We start from the raw sequence: 14,422 nt of genomic DNA on the forward strand, positions 1-14,422 counted from the left end.
CGTGTATCATCTATATGCAACCAATAGCATAATCTCATTTTTTTCCCCTGTACATTCTGCTTAATTGGTATGAGCATCAAAGAAGGCTTGTTCATTAAAAACAGCATTTGGAAATAATAACTAAAAAGATTAAAAGCAGCAGATCTTTAAAATAAGTGTCTTATGAAACATTCTAGCACTTTATGGTAAAAAATCAGAAATCTAATTAGAATATCTGAAGATTTTGAAAGACAAAAAGGAAGGTGGAGAGGACAAGAATCATACTAATGCTATAACAACCACATCATCGTATGAGGTGCTGGGAATATTATCTGAGATTGTCCTCCTACCTAGGAAAAATTCTACCAAGTTTGGACACTTTCTCAATTGGCTCCTCTTTCATTATCAGGAGTCAATCAATGTCCAATTCTCTGCTATCCCTGAATGAAAGGTGATTTTCTATTCCTGGAAGCTTAGTTTAGATGCAAGTCATAATTCCTTGATGCTACACAAGACATGATGTGAATTCCTCAAGCACCGCAACCTGATTAAGTCAAGTGAAATCCTTTTGGAATAGAGTATCTTCTGACTCTTTTTATGCAGGAGAGCATATATATTGGGAACATTCAAATAATTCCAGTGAATCAACCCTACTCCCTGATCTGGGATCAGTTTACCTTGACAACTGTTGTTAGGGATGGAATTCCTCATCGCATAACAACAGTAGGCAGGGTGGATTGTTCCACAATGCCACTAAGTCTTTGTAATCTCTCTTGGAACCCATGGTAGCTTAGACCCAGCATGACCTCAGTGGTTCTCAACCAGGAGGATGCAAGAGCATCTACAGAAACCTATACTTACAGCAGCTATCCCCGAGTGGTACCCAACAGAAAGCGGTATCAAGAACACTACGTAAACAATGGGCAGTGAGTAATGACACTTAACTTTACAGTCTTGGACTCAACATCTAACCCAATTATGAATCTGACTCAGCCTAATCAAGCCTTCATCTCTATATTCTTTTTCTTTTCTTCCCCTGCCTTGCCAATTAGATGTTTCAAACTCTAGCCCTGCATTCACATGAGCATTAAATTTATCCTGTTAAACATGCTCTTGGCTGTATATAAAATTATCAAGATCCTTTCCTTTCATTGGAATGCTTATTCCAGATAACAGCAGCACTATACACTGGATAATTTAATTTATGTCTTTTTATTATTGAGAAAGAACTACTGTTTGAGACAGTACCTTGCAAACTGAAGAAAGGATAATGGGTTCTATTGACATAGCTATTATTCATGTTATGTTTAACAAATGCATCCCATTGTGCATTACAGGTGAGCACCTCCTTGAAAGAGAATGTCAACCTTGAAGTTGGCTGAACTGTGGCCATTTTCTTTTTTGTAGTTTCTAGGAAGGTTTCTTTTCTCACTGCTTCAGAGCTGACACAGCCTGGAGTGAAGGGGCCAGGAAGTGGGGTGTAGAGATTAGCTGGGGTGTATTGTCTAAATAAAATTCTTTCCCCTGGGAATCAAGGACATTCATGCAGGTGTCCGCAGGATGGAGAATGAGGTCATCTAGCAACTGGGCTGTATGCTGATTGGACCATGTGACTAAGACTATGGGGGGAAGTGATAAAGTTTACTTTTAATTGGGGGAAAAACCGGTGCCAACTTAGAACTGGTTTTCCACCAGGAATATGCCAATTTGGATGGGGAGAAATAGGCTCAGACTCAACCCTTCCAAGACTGAGTGGCTGTGGCTTCCGGCGTCCCGATATAGTCAGCTGGTGCCATCGCTGACTATTGGGGGTGAATCTCTGCCCCCCACAGAGAGGGCTCGCGATCTGGGTGTCCTCCTGGACTCATGGCTATCTTTAGAAGAGCATATGACAGCCGTAGCCAGGGGGGCTTTCTATCAGGTTCGCCTGATTCACCAGTTGCAGCCCTTTCTGGACCGGGATGCCTTGCGCATGGTCACTCACGCCCTTGTCACCTCCTGGCTGGACTACTGTAATGCTCTCTACATGGGGCTCCCCTTGAAGAGCACTCGGAGGCTCCAACTGGTCCAGAATGCGGCCACGTGGGTGGTTATGGGCGCAACTCATTGTGCCCACGTGACACCCCTCCTGTGCGAGCTGCACTAGCACTCAGTGATCTTCCGGGTGCGATTCAAGGTGCTGGTCACCACCTTTAAAGTGCTCCATGGCATAGGACCCGGGTACCTTCGAGACTGACTTCTGACACCAATAGCCTCCCACCGGCCAGTCCGCTCTCACAGAGAGGGTCTCCTCAGGGTGCCATCGGCCAAGTTATGTCGGCTGGCGACACCCAGGGGGAGGGCCTTCTCTGTGGGAGCCCCTACCCTGTGGAATGAACTGCCCCCAGAAATGCATAAGATCTCTGACCTCCATGTATTTCGCTGTGCCCTCAAGACCCTGCTGTTCCGCCAGGCCGGGCTATCAATGTAATGATTTTAAATTGGGTGTTTTAAATTTTTGGAGTTTTAAATCTGAGCCGAAATTATTTAATAATTTTAATTATTTTTAATTGATGTCTGTCTTTGTGCTTTTAATAGGCTGTACACCGCCCTGAGTCCTTCGGGAGAAAGGTGGTATAGAAATAAAATTATTTATTTTATTTATTTATTTATTTAATTTGATATGTCCTAATAAAGAACTTTCTTTGAGGAACTTGCATGCCTCGAAGTTCTTATTGAATTGGGATGTATTACTTGGAACCCTAACATAGAATGTGTCTCTGCCTTTTCTGCTGCTAGCAAGACAAATTTGTGTTTATACCCCCACAGTCATAAACCTCACTGCCCAAAGAGTGCAAAGTAACTCAGTTTAATAATTCTATTGAGTTGTGCCAGTATAATATTTTTATGGTGGTGGTGGAAGCACCACCATCACTAAAACCCAAAATCCAATTCACTTCCATTAGAGATACCAAAGCTTGGTTTAGAGATTTACAAAATCACTCTTCCGTCTCTGTTTTTTCTGAAAATATCAGGTACTAGTAACCAGATGTGGAGAAAGTTGCCATCTGAGATCAGGAAGAAATACAGTCAAAGTAGGCAGTCTAAAACTGAATGGATACAAAGCCCATCTACATTCTACATTGTTAAATGTCTCCCATTTTATAAGAGCATTTAGCTCTATCACACAGCCTGATAATATTTATGGAATCAAATTTCTATATTTTTGTGTCTCTTTCATAAATCCCTTATTAGCAGTATTTTTGAAATATTGATATATTCCCTTCTTAATTTTATGAATTACAGAGAAGGGCCAATTAACTATGGGAACCTCATGTATGATCGTAGAGTGGTTCGAGGAAACACATATGCTATGCAGATGTTATCCTGGGTAAGTTCCTTTTCTTATAAATATTTTTAATCTCTTTTAATTATGGGAATGCTGGAATGTTATTGGTGAAATATGCTTATTTATGTGGGTGTAGTGGTACCTAATTCACATATGCTGCTCGTTGAGTGATGTTCATGCATAGATTTATCACTGAAGAAATGCATTTCCATCTTCAAATATCCAGCTTTCTTAGATACCTAGAAACAATATCCAGAAACAAATAAATGTCTCATTATAATCATTATAATATCAAAATTATCTAGAAACAAATAAATATTCATCTTTCTTACACATCTAAGAACAAATAAAATTATAACCAGTTGCCAATATGGGTTTGTCAAAAACAGATCATGCCAAACAAATCTTATTTCATTCTTTGACAAAGTGACTAAATTAGTAGCTCAGCAAAATGCCGTGAACATAGATTTCAGTAAGACATTTGACAAAGTAGATCACAACCTACTTCTCGGTAAGCTAGAAAAATATGGAATAGACAGCATCATCACCAGATGGAATTGTAACTGGCTGACAAACCATATTCAATGCGTAGTCCTCAACAGAACCACATCCACATGGAGGCAGTAAGTAGTGGGGTACCTACGGTTCAGTTTTAGGCCCAGTACTCTTCAATATCTTCATAAATTATCTATAAAGGCACACCATGGGAAATAGCCTTCATGATCATATGATTAGCATGTTCATGACTTTAGGCACACATTTTAGAAAAGAAATCAAAATTGGATAGCTAATGGAAAGTTTATGCAATGACGTATTATAGTTACAACATTTGTGTTGCAAAATATCTCATCAAATGATAGTGCTCAGCTGACTTGTCTGAGCTCCTCTAAGAAAAGTCAGGTTTATTAGTACAAGGGTGGGTCCCACCAAGGAATCTCAGTATATTAGACTGAGAAGTTGAAAAATATTCCAGAAATTGGTAATAGCAGATCACTATTATAATTCTTCCCAAAATATCCTGCATGGTTGTGCTCAAAGAACTAAAGTTGAGAAACAACCTTTTCAGACTACACAGAGCCACTGTGTAAAGTTGGAATATAGCTCCCAACTTGAGGTGAAGAATGTCCATTGACTCAAAAGCTGGTAGGAGGAAAAGACTAGAATTTGAATGCTGAGGCAGACATGTTTACATGTTTATAGGGCTTGTTTCTCTCTCTCTCTCTCTCTCTCTCTCTCTCTCTCTCTCTCTCTCTCTCTCTCTCTCTCTCTCTCTCTCTCCCCCTCCCTCCCTCCCTCCCTCCCTCCCCTGTATATATTCTATTTCATTTGAAATAAAGCAACTTAACTAGCAATACATATGTTTATGTATTAGACGTACTTCTGTAGTCAGCAACTCATGAATTATAGGTCAAATGCAGATCCCAGGAGACTTTCTCCTTTCTCTTACTTAATTCTGAAGTAAATGCCCATTGCTCAAAGTATCTGTCATGATAATAATCCTAACATAACCTAACATGAAATATCCTAAAGCTCTAGTCCTATCAATTCTCAGGATTCATGGATCTCCTTGGTACTTGCAAGTAGACATGCCTAAAACAGTTAATGAAGGAACATGAAAATTGTATTAATATGCAAAGCATAATAGTATCAACACAGTTTTAGTCTAAGCAATGTAATCTGCTATGAGGCCTTCTAACATTGTCCATGATGCCAATGAATACTAGGCTGTTCATGTTCTAGAAAGTCATTCCATTCCTGAGGAACGATAGAAGAGCACAGTGTCTGATAGATTGAATAAAACCTGATGGCCTTATCTGTCCTGATTTTTGTTGGATATCATTAATGTTCTGTAAATATAGGATATAGTTTGAAGGTGATTGTATTTCAGTCTCAATGGCCTTATTTATTCAAGAATAACTCCTGAAGAATTCTTCAAGGTTTAATTCCTTACAAACATGCTTTACACTGGGCGTCCTTTAGCTCTCCATGCAGTTTGAAAAGGCTCGGTTTTCTTTAGTTTATTCTGTCAGTCATCTGTGACTTGTTGGTCCTCTCCACCTGTGGAAGAGCAGCTGCTAAGCATCATTGCTTTGCTTGGGAAAAACACAGAGGATGTGTTGCCTGATAAGTGCCAGCAAAGGATACTGAATGAAGGACCATTATGGTAGTTCAAAGATGTGTATGATGATCCCAACACTATATATGTAAACATATTAATTCTATATTGCATTTTGTGCTGTTGCATTGGATAACATTTGTGTAAACTGCTTTTCTGCTGCTTTCATACACAAAAGAGGAAGATAACAACAACCAAAGAGAGTAAAAAGGAAACAATACAATGATACCGTTAGCAGTTTCTTGAGGACTGTAAGGGGAATATATTTTAAGTCTGTGAAAATAATAATGTAATGTAATGTAATGTAATGTAATGTAATGTAATGTAATGTAATGTAATACCATACCATACCATACCATACCATACCATACCATACCATACCATACCATACCATACCATACCATACCAATCATACTATACATAAAGGTAAAGGTTTCCCTCGCACATATGTGCTAGTCGTTCCCAACTCTAGGGGTGGTGCTCATCTCCGTTTCAAAGCCAAAGAGCCAGCACTGCCCAAATGTCTCCGTTGTCATGTGGCCAGCATGATTAAACGTCAAAGGTGCACAGAATGGTGTTACCTTCCCACCAAAGGTGGTCCCTATTTTTCTACTTGCATTTTTTACATGTTTTCTAACTGCTAGGTTGGCAGAAGCTGGGATAAGTAACTGGAACTTGCCCCATTATGCAGCACTAGGGATTCAAACCGCTGAACTGCTAATCTTTCAATTGACAAACTCAGCATCTTAGTCACTGAGCCACTATACTATATTATACTATACTATACTATACTATACTATACTATACTATACTATACTATACTATACTATACTATACTATACTATACTAAATATTATAATACAATACAATACAATACAATACAATACAATACAATACAATACAATACAATACAATACAATACAATACAATACAATACAATACAACACAACACAACACAACACAACACAACACAACACAACACAATACAATACAATATAATTTTCAGTCTCCAAATGAGAGTCAGTGTGATATATTTGGATTAGGAGCAAGGAGATCAAGGTTCATGTCTACTCTCAACCATGGGAAACTTTGACACTCTCTCACCCAACCCAACCTACTACTGAGGGTTGTTGTTATGGGGGAAGATAGGAGATGAAAGTACCGTGTATGCCCCCATGATCTCTTGAATGAAAACCCAGCTATACATAAGACATTAAAAAAGAACACCATGTAAAATAGCAGAGAATTCTTCTCCTTCCTCTTCAGAGTCCAGAACCTGAACCTGCTGAAATCAAGAAGCGACATGAAGCCCACAAGAAAATGCTTGAACGGCAGCAATTAAAGAAAGAGAATGAGGTCCATGCACCAGAAATTAAGGATGTTGGAAATCGCAGTGATGTGCAGACAGGTAAAGCACCAGACAGCATCAACCAATTATCAAATTACTTCTAGACCTGAGATGAAGGATACTCTGTTGGGGAAGAAATATCCACCCAAATAATGGGCATTGGACCATGAAGGAATTTCCCTTTTTCTTTTCAACTTTCCTGATTTTGCTTACATTTTATACTTTTTTTTCATGACATTATAAAAAGAGCATATTGCTAGGGTCCCTTCCAGGGACCATCTGGATTAAAGGTTTTGTCTTTCCTATTAGCATTCTTTGCACTGTACATACTGCATGTCATTTTCAAGATGACATCCTAAACATATTCACTATAGGATACATTCAATACATAGTGTTATTTGTTCTTCTTTTTTTTAATATTAACAATCATGCTAATACTGTCAGTACTTGCTTTTTAATGAACAACAAATCACCTTAGAGCCACAAGTTACTCCAGTCAACAGTACTGCCAATACTGTACATATATATTCTGGGCAAGAAGAGTGTCCTAATGATGGATATTCACAAGAGGGAGGTATTTTTTAAAAAAAACAAAATCTAGATAGTGACTATGACTGTATGATCAAGGCCACCATTTTGTGGTGTTTTTTTTTAATGCAATCCACAATGCTGTGGCCTAGAGGTGGCACTCTTGCCTCACAATCAGGAGGTTGTGAATTTGATCCTAGGTAGAGGCAGATGTAGGGTCTCCTGCTTGGGCAAGGGATTGGACTGGATGACCTTCAAGGTCCCTTCCAATTCTGTTAATCTGTTAAAGTACACCTGCATAAAGTAAAATTAAAAAAGAAGTCTATATTTTTTTTCAGTGGCTGTTCTAGGAACCACAGATAGAGCCTAGGAACATGAAGTATTACAAGACCAACTTCCATGAGTTTTATTTTTCAGAACTGTACCTGGAAGAGATTTTAGATCGTATTATTGAAGTTGACATTGAGTGTCAAACAGATGCTTTTATAAAAAGGCTATCCAGTCCAGTGTTCATCCCACAGAAGACTGGAGTTGATGTAGCAACACAAATTGAAGAAGGAGAGGTACAAACAATATTTCAATACTATTCTAGATCAGTGGTTACCAACCGGTGGTCTGTGGACCACTGGTGATCCACGAGAAAATTTTGGTGGTCCAAGACGCACCCGGGTAGAGGAGCTGCTCCGGGATGAGCAATGACCAGTCCTGTGACTAGAGCTCTGGAATATGGAACTGGCCAGGCAGCTCATGATGGAGTTGTAAATCTCAACCCCACCATGAGGTTTGTGCAACTTGCAACTTTGCAGTGCAGCCCTCACTGGCCGGAATGAGGTAATGGTGCAAGGGGGGGTGGCTATGCAGGCAGGCTGAAGGAACGGGTGGTGGCAACCCCAGGCTCTTTCTTTCCCCTGCTGTAGCTTCCTATCGACTGAACCCACCAGTGGCTGTCCCTGCCCCTCGCCCTTCCTTCCCAGTCACTCCTTGCCTGGCAAGGGAAGGGTGGGGGATGGAGATTTGCTCCATATTCCAGAGCAGGAGCGAAGCTTCGTCTCTTGCTGGATCTTCCGGCCCTAGTTGGTCCTCCATGCACGGGGAGGTGCCTGACTTCCTCTCAGCCCCAAGATGCTGGCTAGCCCATGAGATGAGAGAGAGAGGGAGAGAATGAGAGAGGGAGAGAGAATTTATTTATTTATTTATTTATTTTATTTTATTTTATTTTATTTTATTTTATTTTATTTTATTTTATTTTATTTTATTTTATTTTATTAAATTTTATTTTATTAAATTTTTATACTGCCCTTCTCCCGAAGGACTCAGGGCGGTGTACAGCCAAAAATAAAACACAACTATATGAAAGTTAAAAGACAATTTAAAAATATTAAATAATTTGGCTGAAAGAGCTAAAATAGAAACCACCCATTAAAATAGCATTTAGGCCAGCCCTGCTTGGTGAAACAATAGCATTTTGAGGGCGCGGCGAAAGATGCGAAGGTCGGGGATCCTACGAATCTCCGGGGAATCAGAATCAGAGAGAGAATGAAAGAGAGAGAGAGAGAGAAAGAGACAGAGAGAGAATGAGAGAGAGAATGACAAAGAGGGGGGAAGAGAGGGGGGAGAGAAAGAGAGAATGAAAGAGAGAATGAGAGAGAATCAGAATGAGACAGAAAGAGAGAAAAAGAGACAGAGGTTGGAGAGAGAGAAAGAGAGATATGAGAGAAAGAATGTGTGGGAAAGAGAGAGAAAGAGGGGGGAGAGAGAAAGGGAGAATGAGAGAGAAAGAGTGGGGAGAGAGGGGGGAGAGAGAGAGAGAGAGGGAGAGAGAGGAGGGAGAGTGCCTGAAGGACCCCATCTTGTCACTGGGAGTCCAGGCGCTTCAGCAAGCGGTGCGCTGGATTCATATTAGTGGTCTGTGGAATTTAAAATTATGAATTTGGTGGTCCTTGAGGTCCAAAAGATTGGGGACCCCTGTTCTAGGTAATTCAAGAGGTAATGGGTTTTTTTTGCCAAACACATCTTTAAAAATTCCTATTGTAGAAGCTTTAGAACAGGGGTGTTTTCTAAGCCGGAAAATATAAAAAGGGACTTATGGTATTTGGCACTACATATCATTACAGCGGCGAGACTGACGTATGCTCAACTCTGGAAAAATCAAAATATCCCAACAGAGGAGGCTATTATAAAAAATTTTTTAGAATGTGCGGAAGCAGATATGCTAACTAAAAAATTAAAAGATAGAGAGCAAACACAAGTAGGTTTAGCTTGGGACAAATTTTATAAATGGTTAGAAAAGAGGAAACTATAACCCACATTAGATGAGGAACGGTATTTAATGAGAAATTTATATTATATAGGATAAGTGAGGTTGGATAGACCTAATTGATATATTAAGGTATATAAGCTGTTCTGTCTTCTCCGGAATACAATATAGAGTTATAGTACCGAATATTTGTTCATTAAGGTACTATATGGAAGTATGTTTGTTTATTGTTCTATTGGTTTTTTGTGTGTCACTTTATGTTGTGTTGTCTTTTCTTTTTAACTGAAATGTAAATAAAGATTATTTAAAAAAAAAAGAACAGGGGTGTCAAACTAGCAGGGTCACAGCAGCATCACGTGACATATTGCAACTTTTTCCCCTTTGCTAAACCGGGCGTGGCCAGCACATGATGCATCTGGGCCACGAGTTTGACAGCCTTGCTTTAGAAGTTAAAACATTTTGTAATAGTTTGTTCTTTCAATCATTCTAAAATTCAATACTATATGAGAACTGTGAAACACCACATCAGATATTCTGAACCCCAGTTCTGTTTTTTTTTCAACTGAGGTGCTTACAAGAAAATGGGAGTCAGCTAATTTTTTTGGGGGGGGGGCAGTGGTGTGCCCATAAAGACCTGTCTCTAAAGTCCTAGCAATCATTCAGTAAAGCAAGGAAAACAGCATGTGGCACAATATGACATCCAGGCATCTAGCAGATGCTCCAGAAAAATCACTGTTGCACCCGCTTTCCTAACATTTGCTGTATTTACACTCTCAGCATGTTTAAAGCGTCTGAGCATGCTCAGATACAAGGACTGAAGCAGCTGCCCTAATGCTGCCCACACTGATTGCTACAACTGGTTGCCCAAAGACAACAATAATGTTTAAAAGGGGAAATAGAGACAAATAACTATGGCGTATATTTCAGGCTGCAATTCCTGATTGAGAAATGATAATAACAAAAAACATCTTCTGGAGGTCGTGATCTCTAGGCTATGGGAAAATTCAAGCAAAAGGAAAGTACATCTCATAGGACATCCATCCATGTCAAAGTTGTTTACCTCTAGACCTGGAGTGAGATACTTATATTTGTCCAGATGATTTTAATTTCTACTATTACATGACCACTAATTTGGGAAGCTGAGGATTGTAGCTCAGAACATCTGGAGGGATACAAGTTTCCCCCTCTTACCTTAGGTCAATTGAAGCTGGAGGAAGAAAATGACAACATCTAACAAAGAGGTTGGAAACAGAATTGCTTTGTTGCCACTGCAGTGAGAAAGGGGATGTTTTTCACCAGTCTTTCTTTTCAGGGAAAATGACCCTTGAGCAATAACAGCAATTTCCACCTTTTCCATGCCTCCTATTGACCCTAATGCTCTTCATGAATGAAAAAAGTGGTCCATGTTAAGGTATATCAAAATCTAACATAAAGCCTTTCACCTGCTCAATTTTCATAAGCTTGATGGATTTCATTTCATTTGAGAATCCCAATGTGATCCTTAGGAACAGACCATATTTATTGTCTTTCTCCAAACTCCCGTTGCCCAGCTAGCCTTTCAACAACTCTGTAAGCTTGGTAAGAATGATTTATGAGGGGGTCCTTGATGCTCTCTGAACTTGATGCTCTAATGACGTTACCTAGATTGGGTAATGAAACATCTGCAAGGAAACAAGTTCATAAGAGGACCAAGGACCCTTCATTTTAACCCTAACTTTCAAATATTGTCCTTTATAAGAATGATTGTCTCCTTTTAACAAATGAAAGGCTTTGTTGTGACCCCGACTCCCGAGCCTGTCCTAACAGAGGAAGAGGATTCAGAAGGTAATGGGGAGGAACTGACAAGGCCTTCCTCTCCAGGACCCTCCTTTCTGGCAATGCCTCAGGTTCCATCTGAAGGCCAGGAGGAAGGCATAATGGAGCATCAATTAATAGGGAGCGAGGATGATGAATCCTGGCTTGATCCCTGGCAGCGTCGGAGGGAGAAGCTTGCGCAGCAACGGAAGAGGCGTGGGAGGGCCAGAGATTGAGCTGAGTCACGAAGCCACGCCCCACCAAGAATAAAAGTGGGTGGGATAGCTCTTCAGGCTTTGTGACGAACAAAGTTAAACCCTAAAAGTCACATCGTGATCTCTGAAATTCAGCTTGGATATATTTTGGACTGAACATTGACTAAACTCTTGTCTCGTGGATAATTTGTTGCTCCTGGAACAGACTGAAGATGAGTCCTCTTCTGCTTTATGGAAGTGAAAATGGTCTTGGCAGGCATTCGGCAGTTTGCTGCCAAAACCTTGGTCTGCCAAGAATTCTAATCTGTTTACCTAATAAAATATTGGCAGGCGTGCTTAGTATTACGTTTGCCTGTGTGAGGAAGGGGGACAGAACAGGCTTGTCTATGACCTGACCAGAAGAATATATTTTCTTGTTTCCTGTCATGGAGTAGAATGATATTGCACAGCATTCATTCGGCTCTTCTTTTTTTTTTTTTAACCCTCAGCTCTTTGACTTTGATGTTGAAGTTAAACCAATGCTTGAGGTGTTGGTAGGGAAAACTTTGGAGCAAGCTTTGCTTGAAGTCACAGAAGAAGAGGATCTTAGCAATCTTCGGGCACACCAACATGTCTATCAGGAATTGCGCAATGCAGAGTTGGCTGAAGTGCAACGCCTCGAAGAAAAAGAACGGCGACACAGCGAGGAGAAGGTAGAATTGTTGTAGAAACCATTACTTATAGTGGTTTGCTTTGATGCTTATGTATTTTGCTCTAACATTTTTTAAACAAGGAATTGAGGCTGGGTGCCATCTTGTCCTTTGCTTTGAGCATCAGAATGTTTTCATCTCACTCTAAAAATTAGTGATTCTTATACACTTAGTTTCAAATCTGTCAAGTTTTCAGTGACTTGAAGTTACAAATAATTTAAATTAGATATGATCTCAAAAGGACAGCTTCTTTTATAGCAAGTAAAGTAAGACAAACTGATACTGTTAAATACAAATATGAGGGACAAGGCATATAAATACTTAAAGTAAGAGAATAACAGAGATGGAAGATACCTTGGAGGTCTCCTAGTCCAACCCCCTGTTCAGGCAGCAAACCCTATACCATTTCAGACAAGTGGCAGTCCAGTCTCTTCTTAGAAAATTCCAGTGTTGGAGCAACCACAACTTCTGAAAGCAAGTCATTCCACTGATTAATTGTTCTAACTGCCAAGAAATTTCTTTTTATTTCTTAGCTGGTTCTCTCCTTGATTAGTTTCCATCCATTGCTTCTTGTCCTGCCTTCAGGGTTAAAAATAGATTTTGATGGCTTTATCCATACAGCATATTCTTAATACAGGCCAAGTGCCTATCAAACAATGTTGCTGAAATTCACTTGGAATTTAATTCCAATTAGACAGATTGAGTCAAGGTAACAGGAGTGCAATTTTGCTTGGTTACCTGGGAGGAGTTTGGTCCTGTAGCTCCTTAGAAAGTAGGCAGGTTCCTTGGGACAGGTAACCCAGCTATATATTTGTTAGACTTTTGCCCTTCTTGACATTTGAAAGCAGTCTGAGAAATGACTTATAATTGGAGCCATACAAACGTTAATAAGACAATCAAAATACAATAATGATCTTATTACCACATGTGGTGGTCATCGCCGAAGCAAGGAGATACTGGAATAAGATACACACGTGGTTGGAAAAAATGATAAAGAGCCGTATTGACTTTAAACCAGATATTTTTATTAGGGATCATACCAGAGATATATAACAAAGAATTGCAATACTTAATTGTGAATCTTTTGAAGCCAGAATTGTATTCGCTAAAAACTGGAAAGGAGAAAAATTACCTAATGATGAAGAAATTATTAAGAAAATGATGGAGTGTGCTGAAATGAGTAAACTGACATTTGAAATAAGAGAGCAGGAAGATAGACAATATTATTTGATATGGGATTTATTTTATCAATGGATAGAGAATAAGAATTGGAGATAATTATGATATAAATGAATGTTGAAATTTTTGGAAATAAGATAGCATATTTAATGATAAATTGAAGAGAGGAGGAGCACAAAAAATGTCACCGACTGATACGCTGTCTGTAACTGTCTGGAATGATAATGTTTTTATGTTTGTTTTTGTTCTTAAAAAATAAAAAAAAATTTAAAAAATACAATAATGACTTTCAGCAGAAAGTCATTATTATTGGTTTTCTCTGGAATCAATGCATTGTTCAATACTTACAGATGAGGGGGAAGGGGGAAAGTCTGTATATTTTATATATTATGTAAAAATATCCACATTACTAAAAGTCACATGGAAAAATTGATGATTATTTAAAGAGACGTCGCATGGCAAAGCAACATGAAATAAAAGCAAAAAGAGAAACGGTGTCTAAGAAAGTGGCAGCCCAGGCATTTTCTTTCCAATATCTGGCAGATCTGTTTCCTTCAGCCTTTTTTAACCTTCGAAGTCAAGGATTTTTCTATGATGAAGTACAAAGAGGTAAGTGTCATTCATATTGGAAATAAAATTTTAAAATCCGTATCTGTAATCCCTTAAATCATCCTATGTGATAACACTTGGCCCTCCAAAATGTGCCAAACCCAAATGTGTAGAATATTTTAAAAGACTTTGCTAGGACAATATTTCTCTTCTTCATGTGTTGCTTGATAAGTATTTTTTTTACTTACTTTACATTTTTTGAAAAATTCTCAAGGTGACGAACAAGATTGCATGTGGTGTTTGCTTGATTAGGTTCAGATATGACTGCCTTTTAATATCTTACGCAGTTATTTTTTTAAAAAAAATCAACCCTGATAAACTCTATATAACATGGATGAGATTAAAAGAAAACCCCCTACAGTAAGAATTAAATGAGTAGC

The 14,422-nt window shown here is 39.0% G+C and overlaps 1 protein-coding gene across 1 annotated transcript in view; it reads left to right on the forward strand.

Annotated features, from left to right (window-relative positions):
• Positions 1-780: 780 nt before the first annotated feature.
• Positions 781-14,422, forward strand: part of RSPH3 (radial spoke head 3) — a 33,328-nt gene continuing 19,686 nt past the window's right edge. The window contains exons 1-6 of the mRNA XM_070931523.1: positions 781-905; positions 3,265-3,349; positions 6,690-6,831; positions 7,717-7,862; positions 12,054-12,257; positions 13,880-14,042. Of these exons, the coding sequence (XP_070787624.1) occupies positions 781-905; positions 3,265-3,349; positions 6,690-6,831; positions 7,717-7,862; positions 12,054-12,257; positions 13,880-14,042 (865 nt within the window). The remainder of the gene's footprint in view (positions 906-3,264; positions 3,350-6,689; positions 6,832-7,716; positions 7,863-12,053; positions 12,258-13,879; positions 14,043-14,422) is intronic.

Source organism: Pituophis catenifer, unplaced genomic scaffold (genome assembly GCF_029215685.1).
Source record: "Pituophis catenifer annectens isolate HBS135680 unplaced genomic scaffold, rPitCat1.0.hap2 SCAF_1, whole genome shotgun sequence".
In the NCBI taxonomy this organism is placed as follows: domain Eukaryota; kingdom Metazoa; phylum Chordata; class Lepidosauria; order Squamata; family Colubridae; genus Pituophis; species Pituophis catenifer.